The sequence below is a fragment of the Suricata suricatta genome, chromosome 11, assembly GCF_006229205.1.
Source record: "Suricata suricatta isolate VVHF042 chromosome 11, meerkat_22Aug2017_6uvM2_HiC, whole genome shotgun sequence".
Lineage (NCBI taxonomy): Eukaryota > Metazoa > Chordata > Mammalia > Carnivora > Herpestidae > Suricata > Suricata suricatta.
In genome coordinates, this window is record NC_043710.1 from 26,974,341 (window position 1) to 26,997,252 (window position 22,912).

General features: G+C 44.8%; 1 protein-coding gene across 1 annotated transcript in view; it reads right to left on the reverse strand.

Moving 5' to 3' along the window:
* KIAA1549L (KIAA1549 like) overlaps nucleotides 1-22,912 on the reverse strand; it is a 262,753-nt gene that overhangs the window by 56,262 nt on the left and 183,579 nt on the right. Inside the window, exons 13-15 of the mRNA XM_029915550.1 lie at nucleotides 18,616-18,806; nucleotides 10,966-11,093; nucleotides 4,523-4,701 (exon numbers count right to left, since the gene is read on the reverse strand). Of these exons, the coding sequence (XP_029771410.1) occupies nucleotides 4,523-4,701; nucleotides 10,966-11,093; nucleotides 18,616-18,806 (498 nt within the window). The remainder of the gene's footprint in view (nucleotides 1-4,522; nucleotides 4,702-10,965; nucleotides 11,094-18,615; nucleotides 18,807-22,912) is intronic.

A 22,912-nucleotide genomic window follows, 5' to 3' on the forward strand; every position in this document is an offset into this window, starting at 1 on the left:
GGCTTTCTGCACTATTGTTCCAACTCTTAGGTAAATCTAAAATTCTGTCAGAATAAAGAGGTTTAAATTTTTTTTTTAATGTTCATTTATTTTTGACACAGATGTGAGTGGGAGAGGGTCAGAGAGAGAGGGAGACACAGAATCCAAAGCAGGCTCCGGGCCCTGAGCTGTCAGCACAGAGCTTGATTCAGGGCTTGAACTCATAAACTGTGAGACCATGACCTAAGCTGAAGTTAGCTGCTTAACCGACTGAGACATCCAGGCACCCCAGAATAAAGAGGTTTTAAAAGTCAGGCATGAAATTGCTCACATATAATAACCAGAACTAAAACTAAAACCAAAAAATACCTGGAAGATTTGAACAATGGGAGACCACTTTTCCAATCAACGGTATACCTACACAACATTAACAATCACCATCCCAAAGGCCATAAGAACACCGCATATGTTTAAGATACAAGATAGAAAGTTGTCTGTAGAAGATTCTAAAATATACATGAGTTTAATCAAAAGTTTGAGGAGGAAGTACAGAAAATGAAAACAGGATATGCTAGGGTAGTAAGATTATAGTCATTTTTTTTTCTTCTGAACGTTCTATGTGGTTATTATGTTTTCTTTAAAATATTGAAAAGAATTACCTATAATTCATAAAAGGAAAATCTATAGCTTTGGGGTTGTGGTTTCTTCACAGGCACAAGCCAACCATAAGAACAGAAGGAAGAAAATCATAAGACAATCTGCCTTAGATGCTACAAGGCAGCAAATTACAGAGAACAGTTCAGGGCTCTTTTCCAATCCAAATGCCAGCAAGGTCCATTCCTTTAACTACCAACATGTAACAAGTATCCATTTCTGGACAGGCAAAATGATCACTGTTCTCCTACTGGGATGGGGTTATGGGCCTGGCAGAAAAAGGGAGGGATATGTTGAATTTAGCTGAGATCTAGAATACGTTCCCATGATATTCACATCACCAAGCTGGAGTTTAAAGATCCAGGCATGGTGGCCATTATCTGGGTCCATACTGGGCAGAACAACCTGATCAAGAGCACTTATCAGTGCATCAGTGACAGCCTCAGAGGTCTGTAATCACTGGGCTGTGTGTCTGGTGGCCAAAGTGTGCCCAACGAAAGATTCAGTGGGCATGACTGGCTTTGAGAAGACATATAGGTCCCCAAATTATAGAACCAAGGAATATAAAATGATAAATGATCAATGAATCCTTGTTCATTGGGTGACTAATTCATAATAATAATAAAAATGCCAATGATAATGTACTTATTGTATGTTAAGCACTGTTCTAAGGGTTTTACTTATATTAATTCATTTGATCCTCCCAACAGCCCCATTTTACAAATGGAAATACCAAGGCACAGAGAAATGAACTAACCTGTCTTGGATCACAAGAAGAGTAAGTAGAAAGGCTGGATTCACATCCTTGGTGAGTCTGTGCTCTTTGAAGCAGAATGCTAGTTTTCACTAATGGGCCACACTGAGTCAGAGAGGCAAGGAGCACTGGACTGGGATTTAGGGGACCTGAACATCGTATCATGGCTATCACAATAACTACCGTGTGACTCTAAGTAAACCACCTCTGGCCTCAGTTTCTTTGTCTATAAAATGAGGAAATTGGCACAGAAGTCCTCTGTAAGTCTATAGCCAGTGAAGTCCTTCTAAAAATGGATAAACCTTGGACCTCAGGCCCCCAGCCCTGCCTCACCACACTGCCCACTGCCTTGCACCCTCTACAGGGCTAGGCCCCTGCCCACACTGCTTGCTTCCCCTGCATGGGGACCTGCAGCGACCCATGCCTGAGGGTTCTCAGGTTGGAGTTGTCTTCCCAGTGCCCCCCTACCCCCAAAATAAGGAAACAGAGATATCTCTGGCATAACAAGCCCTCCTACACCTAATTAGTGGCCATGGTTGCCTGAGTGGTCCAGTCCGCACCCTCCCACAGGCTGAAGCTGGCCCAGCTCATCCATTAGGTCCAGGCACACTCCCCTTCTTCGGAGGTGACCGTAAGGGCTGGAAGGATTCCATCCGCCACAACCTCTCCTCCAACCGATGCTCCCACACGGTGCCTAAAAGTGCTGGGAAGCCCCAGGTCAAGGGCCACTTCTGGGTGGTCGTCATGAGCCTGATCCCAGCTGAGGGGCTGGGGCTCTTTAATACGGCCCTGTGTTGGCACTGGCAGAGCAGGAGCATGTGGGGAGCCTCTGCCAAAGACCTGGGCCCCTACATGCTGCACAGCTGGTGATACCAGCTCCCCAGTTCCCAGCCACCACCCAGTGAGGGCATTAGCATAAAGTCTTTGCTAGGGAACCCCAGAGAAGGGGCACCATGCAGCAGCCCAGGTCCCGCTGGCTCTGGGCACAGTGGGGAGGAGGTGGTGCCCACTCCAGTGCTGCCCTCTGAGAGGTTTCTGTGGCCCATTTGTTCCTTCCCTGGGCTCAGCAGAGCAGAGGGGAGACTTCCCAGGGGGAAACCAGGAGGCTCTCACCCCTCTCCCCTGAGCACAGAGTCTGCCTCTCCACTTAATGCAGAGCACCGCAGACCCTAGGGGGCTGTCCAGTGGGAGTCATAGGCCTTCACTTTGGGGGCAGCTGCCCATCTCCTGCTTGCCCATCTACACTCCCAATGTGATAATGCCCTCGATTCCACTACAATCCATATCCTGTCCCCAGTGCCCACCTTCATCTGGCCCAGCCTACTAGGGAGTGGCCTCTGAACCCCATAGCCCCTCAGGGCTGTTCTGGGAGCATCTATGATGTGTGTGTTAGCTATATCTGGGATCCAGCTGCCTCCAAGCCAGGGGGCTGCTCTCCTGACACAGCCTGTGAGGCTCCCAGGGTCGGGGTGCTTTTCTCTCCTATCCCTTCATGCCACCATTGGTTTGTTGGGAAACCAAGGTCAAGAGGACCAAGAGGTATCTGTGACCACAGAGGCCTGGAAACACCAGGCACCAGTGGTGTTGAGAATCCATGATGTTTCTTGGGCTACTCCACAACGGGTTGTGACCCAGCTGGGCACCACCCTGGCCTCAGTGGTCAGTCATTCCTCTCCTACCTCCAGAGGCAAGGCTGGAAGGAGTGGGGCTTTGGTTGGAGTAGCGTCTTCCTGATCCTACTTTCTCTGGCTTTCTCTATTTGTCCATCCTTCCTTCCATCCATCATCCTTATGCATCACTTCCCCTCCCTGGCTCTGGGCTGCGGGAAGGAGAACTAAATGGTGGCTCCAGCATGAAGTCCTGTCCTTCCTCATCCGCCTGGGAATGAGGGAGCACCTTTTTGGGGAAAAGATAACAGTAAAGGAATAAACCAAAAACAAAAAAAACCCCAAAATTGATGAACCTCAACCCACCACACCTTTATGCCAGCTCAGTCTTCCTGTCCAGAAAGCAAGAGAGTTTCCTGAATCCTATGTGGCCCGGATGGGGGAATGAGGATGAGCCCCTGATATGGTTTCAACACCCAGATATATAGGGGCCTGGCATGTTCCTTGAGGTGTGATGGCAAAAAGGCTTTAAAACCTTGGAAATCTCCCGTCCCTTGTAGGTAACAACAGCAGAGTATAAACAAATGAAATGATCAACACAACAGCAGGACAAGAGAGAAAACTGAAGTATGTGAGTACCCACATGTAAGGTTAATATGCAGGTTCCACATGGCACGTCCTTAGAAGTTCATAAACATTTCCAGCCCACTGACCACTCTGCTGCGGGAGGTGGAGGAATGGCAGACACTCTTTCCCTGGCTTGCCCTCTCGCTCTTCTCTAACCCACCCATGCCTACTATCCATCCATCCATCCATCTGTTTTCTTTGGTCAAATCATCATTCTCTGGAGTATGTTACCAAATTTTTCCAGACTCTTAGGAAAATTGATTAACACCATGATATGCAGTGATAGCCTCCTTAAAGGAGGCAGGGGGTTGTTTCAAGCTTGCTAAAAGGAAGAAAAGTCATTTCAAAGTAGATCGCATTGCTATCTGTATGGCATCTCTGCTGGCTCTTTATCAGCTCAGGCCCCCTCAGTCCTACTACAGCCGACACCCATAATGAACAGTCTAGGAGTGTTACCAAGGAGCGCAAAAGGTTGTGTGTGTGTCAGGTGGGGTGGGGAAGAATTTATGATGCTTCTCTTCATACTACAGTTTTTTAAAACCCATAATTTTAAACTAAACTCTACCCTCAATGTGGAGCTTGAACTCACAACCCCAAGATCAAGTGTCACATGCTCTACTGACTGAATCACCCACCTGCCCCTATAACTCTCGTTTTTAAAAAGTCCCCTTGGGCTTCCTAAAAAACAACACCCAACAAACTCATTTTGGGTGACTTGTGTCCTGATTCACACCATCGAGGCCTGTGCACACAGAGGTAAAAATGACCGAGAGAGCCCAGTATACCTGGACAAAACCTGCACTCCGCATTCCCAGGTGGTGTCTCTTAGTCTGAATTCCCAGAGGCCTGGCTGCACCGGCTCTCCGTGCGCCCCCCTCGCTCTGGGTTGCCAGGTGCTCACCTCACCGTTGAGGACGGCTGACTCCTGGCTCCGGTCCGATGTGGGATGCGCCACAGGGAGGGCCGTGGGTTTTATTGCAATGAGCTGCACAGATCCAGAAGATGTGTCGAAGGGATCAGCAGCCGCCTTGCCAGAGTTGTCAAAAAGCACTGCTCCTTCCTCTTCGTCACTCGCAGGCACTGAAGCACAACATGAAGGCACTGATTTTTATGGTGTTGGGGAGCTGTTCGATCCTGAGGGAGTTTGTGTAAGGCTCAAAGCCTAAGGACATGACTTTATTCAAAGTGACCTCAGCAACAACAGCACCGGGTTCTTTGCCAAGGGCTCACTATTGTTCAAGGGTTTCTCTTAAGATCTATGCAATTCATTCCTCCTCTGCATGATCAATGGGTAGGGAAGAACTGTAAAGGTTTGAAGGTAAACAGTAAAAACCATTCTTTCAAAATTGTGACAAAATGTTTTTGGGAAAATAAAGTAAAAATTTGTTTCTCTATGTTTGAGTTGGAGATGAGAAAAGTACAGTTTGGCCAATATGGCAACTATTCTTAAAAATATGACAGTCGAAAAAATAATAGCATTCAGTTCAGTCTGTGAACCAAAGGCACCCATTTTTGCACTGTTATGCCCAGATTTCAATATCGCCCCCAAAAATCAGAGACCGCCAGGGAGACCGAGTCATGTATGCAAAAGCAAAGGGCTTTATTACAGGCTTAGGCTGGCAGGGCCTAAGCTCGGGCTCACAGACCTCACCAACACAGTGGATCCGTGCTGAGAGCCCCAAACAAAGGTGGGGTAGGGCTTTTATGGGTTTTGGGAAGGGGGAGTTACAGGAAACTGTGACACAGGTATAGTGATCCAATCATTATTGCCTAACATCATTGGCAGTAACTTTAACTATACATATTGTCCAGAGTGTTCGTTACTTTTGGCAGGACCCAATCACAACATTTAGAATATTAACCGATTACAGAGTGGACCCAGGACCCTCACGTAGGGTGTAACTAGCTTTAAGCAATAAGTGATTATCTATAGCTTCTAACTCTAGGCCTGCCCTCAGAAATGTTAAGCATTTTAGCTGGCCGCTTCTGATTGGGTGTTACTAGGGTGGTGGTCCCTGGTTGAGCAATCTATGCCCTTTTATTGTCTAATAATTCTGGGAAACCAACACTTAGGCCTCCAAGGTCAGAGGGAAACTTGAAGCCTGTCACGGAGTCAGTTTGGTTCAGACCTGTGTCCTTACAGCGCCATGTAAGGTAATAAGTCTTCCTTGGTCAACCAGCCATAAGAATTGCTGCTAACACTTGGTTTACTTATTTATTTTTTTAAATGTCTTTATTTATTTATTTTATTTTGAGAGACAGAGACGGAGAACGAGCAGGGGAGGGGCAGATAGCAAGGGAGACAGAATCTGAAGCAGGCTCCAGGCTCTGAGTTGTCAGCACAGAGACTGATGCGGGGCTCGAACCCATGGACTGTGAGGTCATGAGCTGAGCTGAAGTTGGACACTTAACCAACTGAGCCACCAGGCGCCCCCTGGTTTATTTTTTTTCTTTCTCAAGGCTGCTTCTCCAACGATTTGGATTTGGGTTTTTTCGTTTGTCGAAACAAAAGAAAGCTAAGAAATAGCTGCCAGATAAAACCAATTTAAAACTATAGACAACTTCCCTAATTAAATAGAGTGAATTCTGCCTACGCTCTATTAAAGTAATTCTCCCCTGACAGAGAATTCTGCCCTGATTGCTGGAAGACACCAGTTTGCCTTGTGCTTCCATAACTAAGCTGACAGAAGAAGTTCCAGGACCAGTGGTATCTTGCTGATTGACTTGTGCTTAAAGCACAGTCCCATTAGGTAACTCTAAGAATGACAGTTTATTGAGCATGGCTGGCCAAGAGAGAAATTAAGCCTGTTCAAACAACAAGACCGGCAGGCAATTTAGGAGCAAAAATAGGTGTTCTATAAAATATGAATGTAATAGAAGTGTATTCATCTTTCTTACTGCTTGCTCAAGAGATTGGGATGTCATTTAAATTACCAACAAACACATGGTTTGTATCATATTGTCACTTTATCATAATCATAGATTTGTCAATTAAGCTGAGTAAATTGTTATTTTACAATGGGGCCAAAAACACCTCATAGTCTAACAATGGGCTGCAATTGGAGTATTTCTTGGTTCTGTGGATTCATTTGCAAATAGCAGGTCACCAAACATCCAATGACAGAAGAAAATCTCTACTCATACATCTTTTAGAGTAGAGTTTTGCTGGGCAATTCTTGCCTGGTCAGACCTGGGTAACTACTACGAAAGCCATGTGCGGCAGCCGGCCTCCAATATGGCACACAGTAATTCCTGTCTCCTGATATTCACAGTCATGATGAATAGGACTGACCCGTGTAACCAGCAGGAAATATCAGAAATGACAGGTCATTAAAAAACAACAACAAAAAACCTTGTGGCTTCCACCTTGCTCTCTCATGGATCACTTACTCTGGAAAGTCAGCTACCATATGAGACTCAAACAGCCCTATGAAGAGGTCCATGCAGCAAGAAACTGAGACTCCTTCCAATAACTCTGCAGGCAAGCCATCTTGTAAGTGGACTGTGCAGTCCCAGTCAAGCCTTTAGAGGACTACAGCCCAGGTCAATATCCTGACCATGACCTCCTGGGGTACTCTGTGCCAGAACCACCCAACTAAGCCACTCCTGAATTCCTGATGCACAGACATTACATAAGATAATAAACACAGATTATCATTTTTGGTTGCCAGGTGTTGGGATTATTTGTTACACAGTGATCAATACCTAATCCACCTAAACAACCTCTCTCCTGTGAGCTTCCACTCTTGTCCTACCTAAGATACATAGTCCCAGCAGCTAGGATGATTCTCTCTTCAAAAGGTAATCAGATCACAGGACTCCTATAGTCAGAACCCTCCAAAGTCTCATCTCAGAATAAAACCCTAAGTCTCTGTGAGTTGGTCCTGACCACCAGGCTGAGCACATTTCCTACCTCTCCCCTTATCCACTCTGCTCCGGCTACAATGGCCTGCTTAAATGGCCTACATCAGGCTTGTTCTCACCTCTGGGATTCTGCATTAGGTGTTCTCTCAGAGTACACATATTAGGTGTGCTCAAAATACTCTTTCCCTAGATCTTTACATGCCTAGTTCCTTCTTATTTTTCAACTGAAGCTTGAAAAAAAAGTCCTTATCCATGAATCTAAAATAACCTGCCCATCAGCTTGTTATGTTCTACTTTCTTCATAGCACTTATCTCTGCTGCCTTGTATTGATTTAACCTGTCCCCATCCCTGCCCCTGGAATATAGGCTCCATTCTTGCCTGCCCTTTAAAAGGCAGGTGCCTATTGCCTTTAATGATGTCTCATGTGTAGTTGGCTTTGAATAAGGGTTTTCTGAATGAAGGAAGGAAGGAAGAAATGACTACAATTTCCTGACTTAGAAAAGGAGATTGTTGTTAGTTGTTAGTACCTGCAGAACAGGTGAACATGTAGAAGTTAAAAGTTCTGTGATCACTAAATCATGCAGAGGGTGAAGAGATGGTACAGAGCAGTTTTACTGATGCTGGGTTGTGACACCCTCACCTTCTACCCTGTGTGGACAGAGTAAAGAGAGAGCATAACTATATCCTGGAAGTTGTACAAACTACAGTTCTTGCCCGTCCTTATTCTCAAATAAGATTCTAATGTGTACAATAGTCCCTCCAGGCTTACAAGAAAAATAGTTATCCTGCTCCCTGCCAAAAGACTGACGGAAAAAGATATTACATTAAATATTGATTTATTAATGTGTGGGAGTACAGCAGGTTTGTGGGAATATTTGATGCATAATTAGTCCCTAAAGGAAAAAATGTGGGAGAATGCTAAAGCGAAGTGCCACAGCCAACCTGTGGAAGTGTCTTAGACACCATCACATCAGTATCATCATAAATGCCACTGTCCCCAATCAAGTTGTGTCTTATTTTCACTCCTGGTTTTAACTTCCATAAATCAAGAATTCCTTCCTTCCTTCCTTCCTTCCTTCCTTCCTTCCTTCCTTCCTTCCTTCCTTCTGCTTGTCTTCCAATCCAATAAAATACACTACTGACACTTTGGTGACTCTAACCGAGTAGATATATGAGAATGTGAAGCCCTATGATTTAAAAAAGGACAAATTGGGGCGCCTGGGTGGCTCAGTCGGTTAAGCGTCCGGCTTCAGCTCAGGTCATGACCTCACAGTTGTGGGTTCAAGCCTCACACCAGGCTCTGTGCTGACAGCTAGCTCAGAGCCTGGAGCTTGCTTCAGATTCTGTATCTCCCTCTCTCTCTAACCCTCCCCTGCTCGCACTGTCTCTCTCTGTCTCTCAAAAATAAATAAATAAATAAATAAATAAATAAATAAATAAATAATTTTTAAAAAAGCGACAAATGTAGGTTCTATGGAAGGTCCACCCAGAATTCTGACGGATTTTTACATTAAATGAATCGGTCTCATCATTTTTCCATGTGAAAATTTCAAGCTGAATTTCCCTGAATGGGAACCTGAGGTACGAGAGAAGCGGCCAACTCTGAAAACTCACTGGGTTTCCTCTGGCAAAAAAACAAAATGCAATGAAACATCATAAACCTGGAGAAAGAATGGCTTTTTAATAGAACAAACATTAAAGCCTCAACATAGCACAGTAATTGGATTTCATTCATGCAGGTGGCTCTTATTATTTCTGAGACTGATATTTAAATAATCAAAGTGACTTAAACAGTAAGGAGGCAAGTAGAACGGTGGAAAAGCAAGAAGGGAAGGTCAGCAGGAACATCTGGGCAGGGCAGTGTCTCCCCAGCCAGGGTGCGGAGTGATGGGGTCTGAAACAGGCCCTGCTTCCTTCTCCTCTGTGGATTAAGTGCAAGGGACAGGGAAGGGCATCATCTTGTAAATGTGATTTACTGACAGAGGAGTCTGTACATTGTACATTTTTAACCAAACAGAAGAGCACAGAACAGTATGTGCATTGATTCATTTTATTAAAACACAAAACAATAGAACAAAAAAGATTGTGTGTGTTGTCATATGCATAGTAAGAAGGTCTGAGAAAGACACAGGCTGAGTAATTCAAGGTCATCTGAGGACCCAGGGGGGTGATGGGACATGTGTGGGAGGACAAACTTTGACCGGACTATATGTTTCTGGGAAGCTTTCTGTGAGCTGGCGTGGCAGAGAGGTGACAGGATTTCTGGTGGTCTTAGGTAGGGTGGATATTCCAAGAAAACCCCTCATGCCAGACCTGATTCTGGTGTAGAAAGCACAGCCTCTGCATTACAGGCCATGGGGAATTCAGAAGAAGAAATTTAAGAATCAAATCAGTACGACAATTTAAAATAGTGCTTTATATAATGGCTGGAAATGGGAATGCAGATCACATTTTCCTTGCAGAACACAAATCTATTGTGTAACATTATTCCTCGTCTTTCTTTTTTGGGTCAGAAAAAAGAAATGGAAGAATATTCTGGAACTACCTCCAAGAGAGAATCCCTGAACCACACTCCATCAAATTCCTTTAAAAGGGAAGCCCAGCTAACCTGTGTGCCACACTGCTTGGCTTTTCACGTGGCATTTCTGTAGGATCACACCTAACAACCCATTGAAACCTGAAAGGAATTTCTTCGAATCTGGGTGGCAGCACCAGGTACTTGAACCTGGGCTCCAGTCAGCCAGCATCACACATGGAAGGGGTGCATCAAGATGATAGTCAGGACAAAGGTGGGCCCAGGAGGAGGGGACACACAAGGATGTCTGACAGATGCAACGTATAGATAGTGCCACCACACAATAAGGCAGTTCCGACAACTTCGAAATAAACTCCAACACCCATCCTTTATAGGGAGGGAAAAGATCTGTGTGAGAGAAAATCAAACAGTTACGTTTCCCTGGAGAACAAAGGCAGAAGCATAGGCTGATTTTTATGATGACAGATTTATTACTGTGTTGTTTTTCCCTGGAGAGGTGGATTGGTGGCATCTGGATTTATTGGCAGAGACTGAGCCCCGAAGACCTATCAAGGGAGTCAGGGCAAGAAAATGAGGGGAATCTCCAAGACCAGCAGCGAGCAGAGAGCTGCTGCCCAAGTGGACCTGCAGCTGGGAATCCTGTCAATTCAGCCAAGAATTAGAAACGTCTCAAAGCAAACATCAGTTCACGATGCACAGGGCTTTTCCAAAGCGCTGCTCAACTCCGTAAGCACAGTGAGTAGAGGGCGTGAGACACAAAAATTCAGAGAAGGGGGAGAGGCGATGCCCCAGGAGGGAGGTAGCTGATTCCTGACCTTTCTGGGGCACACCAGAGAGAAGGTAGGATTACAGCACATGGGTGTGTGTGAACACGGGCGCACATGTGTGTGCAAGTGTGTGTGGGATGGGCCCAGGGGTGGTGATGGCAAGGAGGGCTTCTCACCATTTCTCTTCCGTGCCTCCTCCTTTGTCACTTTCTGCTGTGCCATTACATTCTGGGGTGAGCGCCTCCCTGAGCTGGGCTTCCCTGATTCCTTGCTGATGACAGAGCCATTCTCACTGGGCGACCTGCTGGAAGTAACCATAGCAACAGGGAGATGGTGAGTTTCGACTCCAGCAGCCTCCTCTCAAGGTTATTTTATTTGCACAGTTTATGTCTGTCGCCTTTCATTCTGGTTTTATCCACAAAGAAGAACTGATACAGGAAAAGAAAACACAACAAGCCTCACACTACCGTGTGGGTTAAGCAGCTGGTCGCTGCGGAGTACTTAGCTCGGAAGAGTTCAGTGAGTGCGGCCCTCAGGTCCCATCTCTGTTCCATTAACCCCCAGTGTCTGTGGAAACGGCGGTATGGAGTTTCTAAGTATGTCCTCCTTTTAAAACACAGCACTTTGGATAGTGTTGCAGAGCACATGGCATCTGCAGGGACGTGCATTAGACACAGTTCTCTCTGCCTATTCCCTTTACAGAATATACTTTGACCACTAAAGCCTACGTCACCCATCACTGAGTTCTTCATTCTGCTTCTCACATACCTGCACGTGTGCACACTCACACGTTCTTTCACTGTACTAACTGGTAATCGCTTATCTTTGAAACTACCAATTTGAGCTCTCCATTTCTTGAGGAAATACTTCATGCGCGCCAGCTCTGTGCTGGGCATTGTGCCAGGAATACCGGTATACAGAGATACTGGGACACCACCCGGGCTCTCCAAGAGCTCCCCCTCAGAAGCACCAAGTAGATGCCACGGACTATGCAGAATGCTTTCAAAACTGTTAGGGGATCATTACGACAAGCCACTGGCTCGGTGACTTGCACACTTGTTTAGCAAGCGAGGAATGAGATGGTGGTCAAGGAGGTGGGGTGTTTTTATCCTGAGCGGAGTCAGGGAAGTGGCAAATCAGTCCTGGAAACCAGCGCTCCCCCTGCAGGTAGGGGCTCTCCCCCCACACCAGAGCGCCTACAAAGTCCTACAATGTCCTCAGATAAGGCAGGCCTTACACAGGACAAGCCACAGGGCCTTCTCCCCTTCCCTTAGGTGGGGGATGATTCTAGTCTGGAACTCTGTGGGAAATGGGCTCTTAGAGCCCCTGCTGGGGTTCGTGCTCCCTCAGGTCTTAGATCACCATGAAGTCCAACTGCCTTCCCTTCTGTGGAGACAATCAGGAGGCAGATATCCAGAGGCCTCATCAAACTTCTTATCCTTCTCTGTTAACTGTCCAGATTTAGAACCTAAAGGCCCCTACAATGGAAACTTGACTGGAATAACACATAGCACTTGACCACTAAGTAAGTAGCCTCTTAAGTGGACACTATGCATCTTTGTAGATGTTCTTTGTCCTTTCTTTCCCTCCCTTCTCCCTCTTCATCCTATGGGAATTTAGAATTCTCAGTTCTGTACTCTTTAGTGTACTTCAGTGCCCCAAAACCATGACCAATGACAGTGCCCACTCACAGCCATGGGATAATGCAAAATCTGCCCAGAGGGTTCCATAGAACAACAGAGCCAAATGAGACATTCCTTGACAAAGTTCCACAGAGAAGTGTAAGTTTGGGCAATGTTGTTTATGATATTCCTTCTTTGGATGGTCCTCATGCACAGTAACATATCAAAGTCCCCATCAGTCCTATCATAAAGAGTCCTAACATCTCCTTTTGTTTAATCTAGTATTTCCCAGTTTATTTGGCCCCAAATCTCTTTCACCATAAGATAGTAATACAAAGAATGCAGCTTGAGAAAATATGGATAAGGCATTAATTCTTTTTTTTAAAGATTTTGTTTTTTAAAGTAATTTCTACCCCCAACATGGGGCTCGGACCCACAACCCTGAGATCAAGAGTCACATGCTTCACTGACTGAGCCAGCCAGGTGCCCCAGATAATTTGTTAAGTATATATTATTTACCCAACATCTATTTGTTTTGTTTCTTTTTTAATTTTTTTTTATGTCTTTTATTTATTTTTGAGGGACAGAGAGAGACAGCACGAGCAGGGGAGGGTCAGAGAGAGAGGGAGACACAGAATCTGAAGCAAGCTCCAGGCTCTGAGCTAGCTGTCAGCACAGAGCCTGACGCAGGGCTCGAACCCACAACCGTGAGATCATGACCTGAGCTGAAGCCGGCCGCTCAACCGACTGAGCCACCCAGGCGCCCCCTACCCAACATCTATTTGATCACTGAGCGCTGGCTATATAAATATACATACAAAGAGAAGACATAAGCCCTTGGATTGTTTTCAGAACCTCACAGTTAATGGCACCTACTTTTCCAACTGGCTTTATTAGGACAACAAGGTTTTTACTGAGGTCCAGAAGGGAAGGAAGGGAAAAGTTTTCTTGTGATCTATGTTTACATTCACAAAATACTTAACAGCATATTATTTGCAATATTCTTTCCTTCGATTGATCCTGAAACACTTTTCTGGCTGTTTCTCTCACTCCAGGGAAAGGTATGAATGAACACATTTCTGGAGAGAAACTCCAACTCTGCTTTACTCTTTCATCCACTTGTGGACTTGTGTTTACCTGGGGCCATGAACTCAAACTTCTGGTCAAAAACATAAGGTGAGATTCGTGTGGGTGTCCACCCACATGACAGTAACAAAACTGTTTCTGAAAGCAAAAAAGTGCCACCTGTGAGGCCGTAGTTTTAGGCTATTGAACTTAACAGTCCACCCCTTCTGGGGGTATGGGTATACACGGAGCCCAGATGAAGAGTCACGGGGGTGGGGATTAATCGATGGCTCAACAATTATGTCCAATCACTGAATTAAAGTACCCATTGCCAATGGCTGTCCCTATGAGGTTGATTCTTTATCCTCGCTCATTAGTCCCAGTCCCAGGCCAATGGAAGAGCATCCCCAGGGGCCTTAGTGAGAGGAAAGGACCTACAACACCTGTCTGGTTACCTGCAAGTGGCTGAATCCTCGGATTTCAGTTTTAAAACAATTTTTAAAAATTGAGGTATCTTAATGACCATCAAATCACTGGTTTCTCCTATTTTTCACTTGCAAAACTTTTTGGATCACCTAACAGACCCGTTCTGAGAGGTTATGCAGTCCTCAACCAGCAGGAACAAGGAAACTAATGTGGCAAGATGGAAAAGCCAGAAAAATAAATACATGATGGGTTTGCTCTTCGTTTCAGCATCTTAGTATCTTCCCAAATGAACTGGATTCCCGTGGTCAGCTGAACTTGAACAGAGGTGAGGTTTCTCGCATAGCTTTGGCAATGATACCGCCCTTAGTAAAGTTCTGTTTTTATGTAACATTATGAAGCAAATGTAGAAATCATTCAGCTGTGTAAACACTGTTTTCTTTATCTATATTTGTTTCATGAACTAATATTTCCTAATAAAATTCTGGGGGTAAGTAATTGAATTTGTTTAACAAGAGTAGAGTCCTTGCTATTTCAAGAAATATTTGTTTTAAACAAAGAAATTTTTTATTTTTTTAAATTAAAAAAATTTACGTATTTATTTTGAGAGACAAAGATGGTGTGAGTGGGGAAGGGGAAGAGAGAGAAGGGGAGAGAGAGAATTCCAAGCAGGCTCTGCACTCTCAGCACAGAGCCCAATGCGGGGCTCGAACTTACGAAATCATGAGATTATGATTTGAATGGAAACCAAGAGTCAGATGCTCAATGGACTGAGCCACCAGGGACCCCCCAAAAAGTTATTTTTTTAAATAAATCTTTACATGATTTAAATCATTCAATAAGAATGGGTAGAAAATAATTTTTATTCTTCCTAGCAGTACTATGTTAATATTCTAATTTTAGTAATTCTCTTTACCTCGTCTCAGTATCCTCTAGTAGATGATAAATCAATTTTTAACATACCTTTATTGTATTTGGCAAAGATCATAATTCAAGTAATTACTGTAGGTAAATAATCTATATTTACTCAGATAAATAATCTATTGTTTCTCTGTATGTTTCAACTCTTCATGCTGGAGCAGACCCTTGCAGGTCTGATCCCAATTTATTCCTACCTCCCTGGAACCAAGCTTTGGTAGCCTCTCCCACACTGACTCTGGACTAGACCATGTGTCTTGCTTTGGCCCATAGGACAGTAGCGAACTTGACTAGAGCAAAGACATGAGAAGTGCTTGCCCTTGGGGCTTGTTTTCTTGCTGTGCAGAGAACCCTGCAACGACCCTGTGAGAGAGCTAGAGCAGGCCTGCTGGAGAACGAGAGACCATGTAGCAAGAGGACCCAGTTACCTGGCCACCTCAGGCAAGGTTATCACCAACAAGCCAGCCTGGCCAACCTACCACCTGACTATAGACACATGAGTGAGCCCAGCTGAGATTAGGCAAGCCTAACTCAGCCCAGAACCACCACCTACCTGAGCTGAGCCCAAATTTCTGACCCACCAAAAATCATGAGCTAAATAAATGGCTGCTATTTTAAGCTGCTAAGTTTTGGAGTAGTTTATTGTGGAACAATAGATAACTCATCCACATCCCTTCAACCTTCTTTCCTACACAGGCTGAAATCCAGCCCTCTGTTTCTCTGTACCTCTGAGGTACCAAGATCTCCTGGAGGAAAAACACAGACCTGTTGCTGACTCTAGTGCAAAATTTGTGTATTTGACACAGACAATCTTTCTTTCCCCTTCAAACTACTCCTTTCTCTTGGCTTCCTGGGTTCCATTCTTACTTTGTCCTCCTCAGGGCTTTTTTCCTGATGCTTTTTGGTCTCCGGTGCTGATTCCTATTCATCATCTGGATCTCTAATCATTGAGATGTTCCAGGGGTCAGGTCGTGGGTCTCTTCTCTCTCTATACTTTCCCAGGTGATCCCATCAAGTATCACAGCTTTAAAATAACTAAATACTAACAACTCCTCCATTTATATTTCTACTCTGGACCTTTCCTCTGAATCCCAGACTCCTACTGTTATCTGAGTTCTGAACACATCCACTTGAATGTCTAAATGACATCTCAAACTTAACATGCGCACATTCAAACTCATGATCATCCCTTACAAATTTCTTCTCTTCTAGTCCTCGCCAATACACCAATGGCAAATTCACCTCTCTCTATTTCCACTCCTACCAAAAATCTATCAGCAAAGCAAGGCTTACTATAGCTCTTCCTTCAAAACATGTCTAGAATCCTATCACTTCTCACCCCACAATGCCTTGGCCGACAGCACCATCTACATCACCTGGACTACTGTAACAGCCTCCTAGCTTTCTCTCTGCTTCCACCATCTGTTTTCCATACAGCAGCCAGAGTGATCCTTTAAAACTGCAAGTCACATCATGTCACTGTTCCCAAAACCCTCCAATAACTTCCTATCTTTACTCACAATAAAATTCCAAGTCCCGACTCTGGTCAATAAAAGCCTAATAAGATCAAATTCAGGCAACTTCTCTGATCTATCCACCACCTCTTCCTCCCTAGCTCACACTGGCCTCTTTGGCCCTCTTGCTCTTCTCTAAATATTTTAAGAGATTCCCTCCTCTGGGCTTTGCACACACTGTTCCATCTGCTTGGAACATTCTTCTGCAAGATAGTTTTGAGACTTACATGTCATTTCATTTAGGTCTTTCTCAGGTATCGCTTTATCAGAAAGGCCTTCCCTAACTTCCTAGCTAAAAGAGCATCACATCTCCCTTTCCATTGCTCTATCTTCTTACCATGCTTTGGTTTTCTTCTTCATATGTGCATCACCACCTGACTTACTATATATCTATTTCTCTATTTATAGTAAGCACGAGAGAGTAGGAATGTTGTCTTGTTCACTGCAGTCTCCCCAGGGCCTGATAAACAGCAATCAGTTAATATCTCTTAGGTGACAGGAGGGAGAGAAGAAGTGAGGCAGGGATGATGTAGCTTTTCTAGCCTCCATTGTGGTCTCAGGCAACAGAGAAGGGACTTGGCAATGGGAGTTGGCTTGGCCAGCCAACAAGCATTGCCATAGAGTTCATTACCGCTTTATAAGACTATTGTAAAGTCCTTACAACAAGTCTCCTGGCCTCTAGCCTAACTTCTCCCATCTATCATCCACATTGCTACTGGAGCAGTCTTTCTAAAATTCAGGCTGCACATCACTGTCTTCCTGAAGAACTTTCAATGGCTTCCCACTGCTCAGAGAATAAAGGTCAAACTCCACAGCCTGGCAGTTAAGACCCTCTACAATTTTCACCTATCATCTGATTTCATCCTCCACTGTATCCCAATCACTGTGAACTCTAAACCCTAGGGACATTCACCATTAAATGAATGATCTCTCCACGACTATTGACACTCCACTCACCCTCTGAGGTGCAGCTAAAACATAAGCTCCTCCACCATCCTTTCCCTCATCAGATTTAAGTTCTTCCTTTCTTTTCCATAGCACTTCATTCAGACTCTTCCCTGAGCACCTGCACATCATGCTTGGTTTCCAAGTATTTATCTCTCGGTCTCTCCATCATGAGATCCTTGGGGTCAGGAACCAATCATAAACCTTTCGGTAGGCCTTCCAATGCCTGTCAAAGTGCTCTGTTCACGGTAAGAACTCCAAAAAATAGTTTTTGAACTAAAACTGTCAGATAAAATACAACTCTACTGAATCAAAGGCACTGCTTTTAAGATAAGTTTAAAAAAAAATCTAAGTATGATGCCAGTGCCAAATTTGTTGTAATAAATATGAAAGCAAAACCTCTGCTTTTGTGGCTAATTAGTGATGTAAAACCTTACAAAGGACGGCTCATGAGAAGCAAGTATTGAAATTCCTGTCACCTATTTTAGCATGAAGGGAAATTTTGTTTTTTAGTGGTTATTTATTTTTGAGAAAGAGAGACAGAGGTGAACAGGGGTAGGGAAGGGGGGGTGGGACACAGAAGCCAAAGCAGGCTCCAGTCTCTGAGCTTTCAGCACAGAGCCTGATGCGGGGCTTAAACTCATAAACTGTAAGATCATGACCTGAGCTGAAGTCAGATGCTTGACTGACTAAGCCACCCAGGCACCCCAAGGGGAATTTTGTTAAATTTATTTATTTGGAGAGAGTGTGAGCATGAGCTGGAGAAGCGCAGAGGGAAAGAAAAAACGGGGGTGTGGGGGGGTGTGGGGAGGGAGAAGGGGAGAGAGAGAGAGAGAGAGAGAGAGAGAGAGAGAGAGAGAGAGAAAGACTGAATCCTAAGCAGGCTCCACACTGTCAGCATGGAGCCTGATGTGGGGCTCAGGCCCACAAACCATGAGATCATGACCTGAGCCAAGATCAAGAGTTGGATGCTTGAAGGACTGAGCCTCCCAAGCACCCCTAAAGGGGGATTTTTATTTTATTTACTTATTTATTTTTAAATGTTTATTTTATTTTTTTGAGAGAACACAAGTGGGGAAGGGGCAGAAAGAGAAGGGGGCAGAGGATCTGAAGCAGGCTCTGTATTCACAGCAGCAAGCCCACTGTGGGGCTTGAACTCACAAACTGCGAGATCATGACCTGAGCTGAAGTCAGATGCTCAACCGACTGAGCCACCCAGGTGCCTCCAAAGAGGGGAGTTTCTAAAGAGAAAAGTGGTATTAACTTGAGGCTTCCACTGCTCTCATCATCAATGATTCCCTTGCTGATCTGGAGAGGCAGAAGTTGACCCCATGCCTACCTCTTTCTGGTTTCGGTGGACTTGGCCGTCTTGATGGTGCTTCCATCCTGGGCGATGTCTCTTTCTTGAGAGGCAGGAGCATCTCTAACAGGGAGCGGTAGGACTACCGTTTCCTGAGTCACAGGGACAGCCTCCTCATCCGCCCCTTGCTGGCCCAGGTGCTGCTTGGCATAATCAAAGCCTTGCACAGGCTGCAAAGAGGAAACAGATTTGTGGTCACGTTTCTGGCAAAGTGTGACTCTAATGACAGCTTTAAGAGAAGATGGGCAGGATAGCACATGTGACAGGACCATACTAAGCTTTCTGATGAACAAGAGTTAACTCAAATCTTCCTCATCATTTCTATCTGCAAAATCAGAATCTGTGCTAATTCCGCTTAGCTACAGAAAAGACTTACTTGGAAAAATGAATAGTGTAAACAAGATGCAAATATGTATGTGAGAACAAACTTCTTTCAAGAATTTTAAACCACCAATTTTAAGTCACTGGATACTGCTAATTAGAGACTCTTAATTAAAATATGAAATAGGTCCTGAATCATCTGGCTAGGAACATCTTGTCATTCCTGAACCCCACTTTCACATGGCTTTATGCATAGAAAGGGGTCTGGGGCTTTGCCAAGACACTGGAATTCTGAACCTCAACTTTTTCATCTGAGAAATGAAAATAATCAGATCTGCTTATCAGTTTAACATAGTGACTTGTGGTTGAAAACATGTGATATGAAGATAATGAGAAATGAAGATAATCAGATCTGCTTCACCTAAGCCACCCCTGGGTATGAAAGGGGAATCACAGCTCTGAAAACAGAGGGAAAGAAATGTGCTTCCACACATGAAGCAGTACAACTATTAATAATAAAATGGAGTTTATGGAATCACTCAAATCCAGACCTATGGCTCTCCTATGATTCATTACTGGGTAATTAGCAAGGCCTTTATTGCACAATGTCTGAAATCCCAAGTGAATAGGGCAGCTGTGAACAAAGCCCAGTAGACATCTATTAGTGGGGCAATAAAAAACCAAGAGGCATATTTAAACAATTCCTGGGAGTGTCTCTATTCTGCTTTACACCCCAGAGCAGCACAACACAGACTGAAGGCAGGACTGTGGGGTCTGCCTCCAAAAACAGACTGTCTGGGTTCCAATCCTGGTTCTCCCACGTTTGAGTTAGGTGACCTTGGGGAAGATACTGAAATTCCCGGCACATCAGTTTCTTCACCTATAAAATGGAGATCATAGTAGGGTAAGCAGGATCGAACGTGTAAGTATGTGGAAACATCTCAAAGAGATGCTGCACAGACTAAGTAGGTAAATGCATGTTCAGCATTTAGTAAAGTAGCTGGCACATTGTAAGTGCTCAATTGATATTAGTTAATATTATTTGCCTTCCTATTAAGTCATGACCAGGTGAAATAGAAATCAGTGATTCTTTTCAAGAGAATTTGGGGATGAAAGGTGCCTTGGAAACTCAGTCCGTTAAGTATCCCACAATCTCAGCTCAGGTCTTAATCTGAGTCATGAGTTCAAGCCCCACATTGGGCTCAATTTGGGGCATGGAGCCTACTTAAAAAAGAAGGGAGAAAAAAAGAAAATTTGGGGAAGAAACCCCACCTCCACCAGATGGGTTCCATCAGAACTTGACATGGAGAGAGGGCCCTCCTTCAGCAGTGAATTTAGCTAAGAAACATAAACAGAGAGGCTCCAGCTAGATGAAACAGTCTAAGACTGTGGCCCAGCCCATCAAATCTTACAACAGTATCTCAGGACAGGATCAAGTTTAAAATCCAGCAAAGGTTCCTTATTCCGCGCTGCCTGTAGTTCTGCCATGGACCGTTCCTGCAATTCCCTGGGAAACTCACTCTGGAAATTGTGCTCAGCCCACCCTCTTCACTGAGACACACACTCTGACCCAAATGGCGACCGCAGACATTTTGCACCAGGATCTGGGAACGTGCTTCTGAAATAGTGTTTGTCTGTTCATTGTCCTCCCTCCTGTGGTGCCACATGAAACGGAGAGCCTTTGGACAACCTGGTCGCATTCCTAGACTACTGAATTGTCTGCTCCTCCAACCAACGGTCACCAACTAGATTCAACTGAAATGTTTCTAGAAGCTGAGCTTTTCTCTCCAGGTCCACTGGTTTATTGTCTCTTGGCTTGGTCTTGTTGCTTCCATTCAGATCCTTTCTAGGCTCACCCTTGACCAGCTTCCCAAGTTATCTCTCTGAAACCACATCAAGTCATATCCATTAAAAGTCTCTCATGGGGGGCACCCAAGTGGCCCAGTCAATTAAGCATCCAACTCTTGGTCTCAGTCCAGGTCTTGATCTCAGGGTGTTGAGTTCAAGCCCCATGTTGGGCTCTGCACTGGATGCGAAGCCTACTTAAAAAAAATGTTTCAAGGCACCTGGGTGGCTCAGTTTGTTAAACAACTGACTTTAGCCCAGGTCATGATCTCACAGTTTGTGGGTTTGAGCCCCACATCGGGGTCTGTGCTGACAACTCAGAGCCTGGAGCCTGCTTCAGATTCTGTGTCTCCCTCTTTCTCTACCCCTCCTCCACTCACACTATGTCACTCTTTCAAAAATAAATAAATGTTAAGAAAAAAATTTTTTTTAAGTTTGACGCTCAAAACTCTTCAGCAAGGCATTTAAGGCCCTTTGCAGTCTGGCTGGACCCACCTGTTCAGCCATGCCTCCTGTTGGTACCTTTTCCATAAAACTCCCAGGCCATTATCCTATAATTACTGACCACTGACTCGTGCCTCCCACTGTGTCTCGTGCTGGAGATGCGAAGATGAATAATAGCTGGTCCCTGCTCTCAAGGAACTCACAGTTTCAGCCTCATTTCGTATGACTGGTACAGTGCTGAATGCATGACATCAGTTACGACATTTCATGGGCACTGCAGTTCAAGGAGGTTGATATTATTATGATAATATTCTGTTTTAAAGATAAAGAAACGAGGGCTGGAGAGGTTAAGCAGCTTCCTCAGGCTCACACAGTGGGTGTGTGGTGGAGTCAGGATTTGAACCCAGTTCCACGTGGCATGGAGCCAGGCATCTGAGCGCTGCCTGACGGTCCTTCCCACAGCCTCTCCCTTCCTTCTGCAGCCTACCATCTTGGTCAGGCATCTGCTACCATCTGGGGCCTGGCTCCCATGTGAGACTACTGGCCTGTGAGAAACTGAGTCTCTGACGGCAGCGAAGACTTCCCAGGAACCTAGTGAGGACAGCAAGCTGGCTCTGGTCCTCTCCCTCTTGCCCCCACTCTCCCTAGATTTGGCCCCTCACCCTTCACACTGTATTGAAGTTACCTTCTAGATACTTCAGGGGACTGGGTTGATGGTGAGTGAGCAGAAACAGAGACATCAAGGAAGGACAAGCTTCAACAGTGGCCACTGTTATTAGGTTAATAATACAGTTCTCACATATGCTCAGTACTTACGGCCTTAAAAACACTGACACTTCATTTTGTGCTCACAAACACCCTCTGAGGGAAGCAGGGCAAACATCATAGCCTTCATTTTACAGGCAAGAACACAAAAGCTCCGAGAGGTTCAATGACTTGCCTAAGGTCACATAGCTAAGTGGTGAAAGACTCAAGTCTAGTCCCTCACTCTTCTGACCAAGGTTGTGGTCTTTCAATTTCAGTTTGGAAATCATCTGAAATTAATTAATTGCCATTGGAAAGACACTAGTGACCCCTGATACTATTAAGACATAATGAAGTATCTATAGCTGCTTCAATGAGTTTTGTAAAATTATCAAATCAAAATAATCCCCAACAATTTAAAAGGTAGACATGTTATCCAGACCTTTAAAGAAAAAAGGGCTTTTATAATAATAAAGGCCAACTTGTATGTAAACTTATGTGCCAGGCACAGCTCAAAATAACTTACAAAACTCAATCCTCACAACAACCTATAAGTAAACACTGTTATCATCCCCATTTCACAGACAGGAAAACTGAGGCACAAAGTGGTTAAGTACAGGTCACACAGATGTGAAAAAACAGGAAACAGCTGGGCATCTTTAGGGGGTGACTGACCTGTCCCGAGCAGATGGTCATGCCAACCATTGTGGGCCCTCCATGCTCCATCCTGCATCTGGATGTGGCCCTACCTACTGTCCCGTAAGACTGCCTGTTCCAGGGAGCCATGTTCTCATCAATTATATGAAGGGAAACACTGGGCAAAGGCTGTGAATCCAACGACAAAGAGTAAAAAGAAATGAACCAGGAAGAAAGAAGGTCGCGAGAGCCCTGACACCTGGCCCTCCTGCATTAATCATTTTCT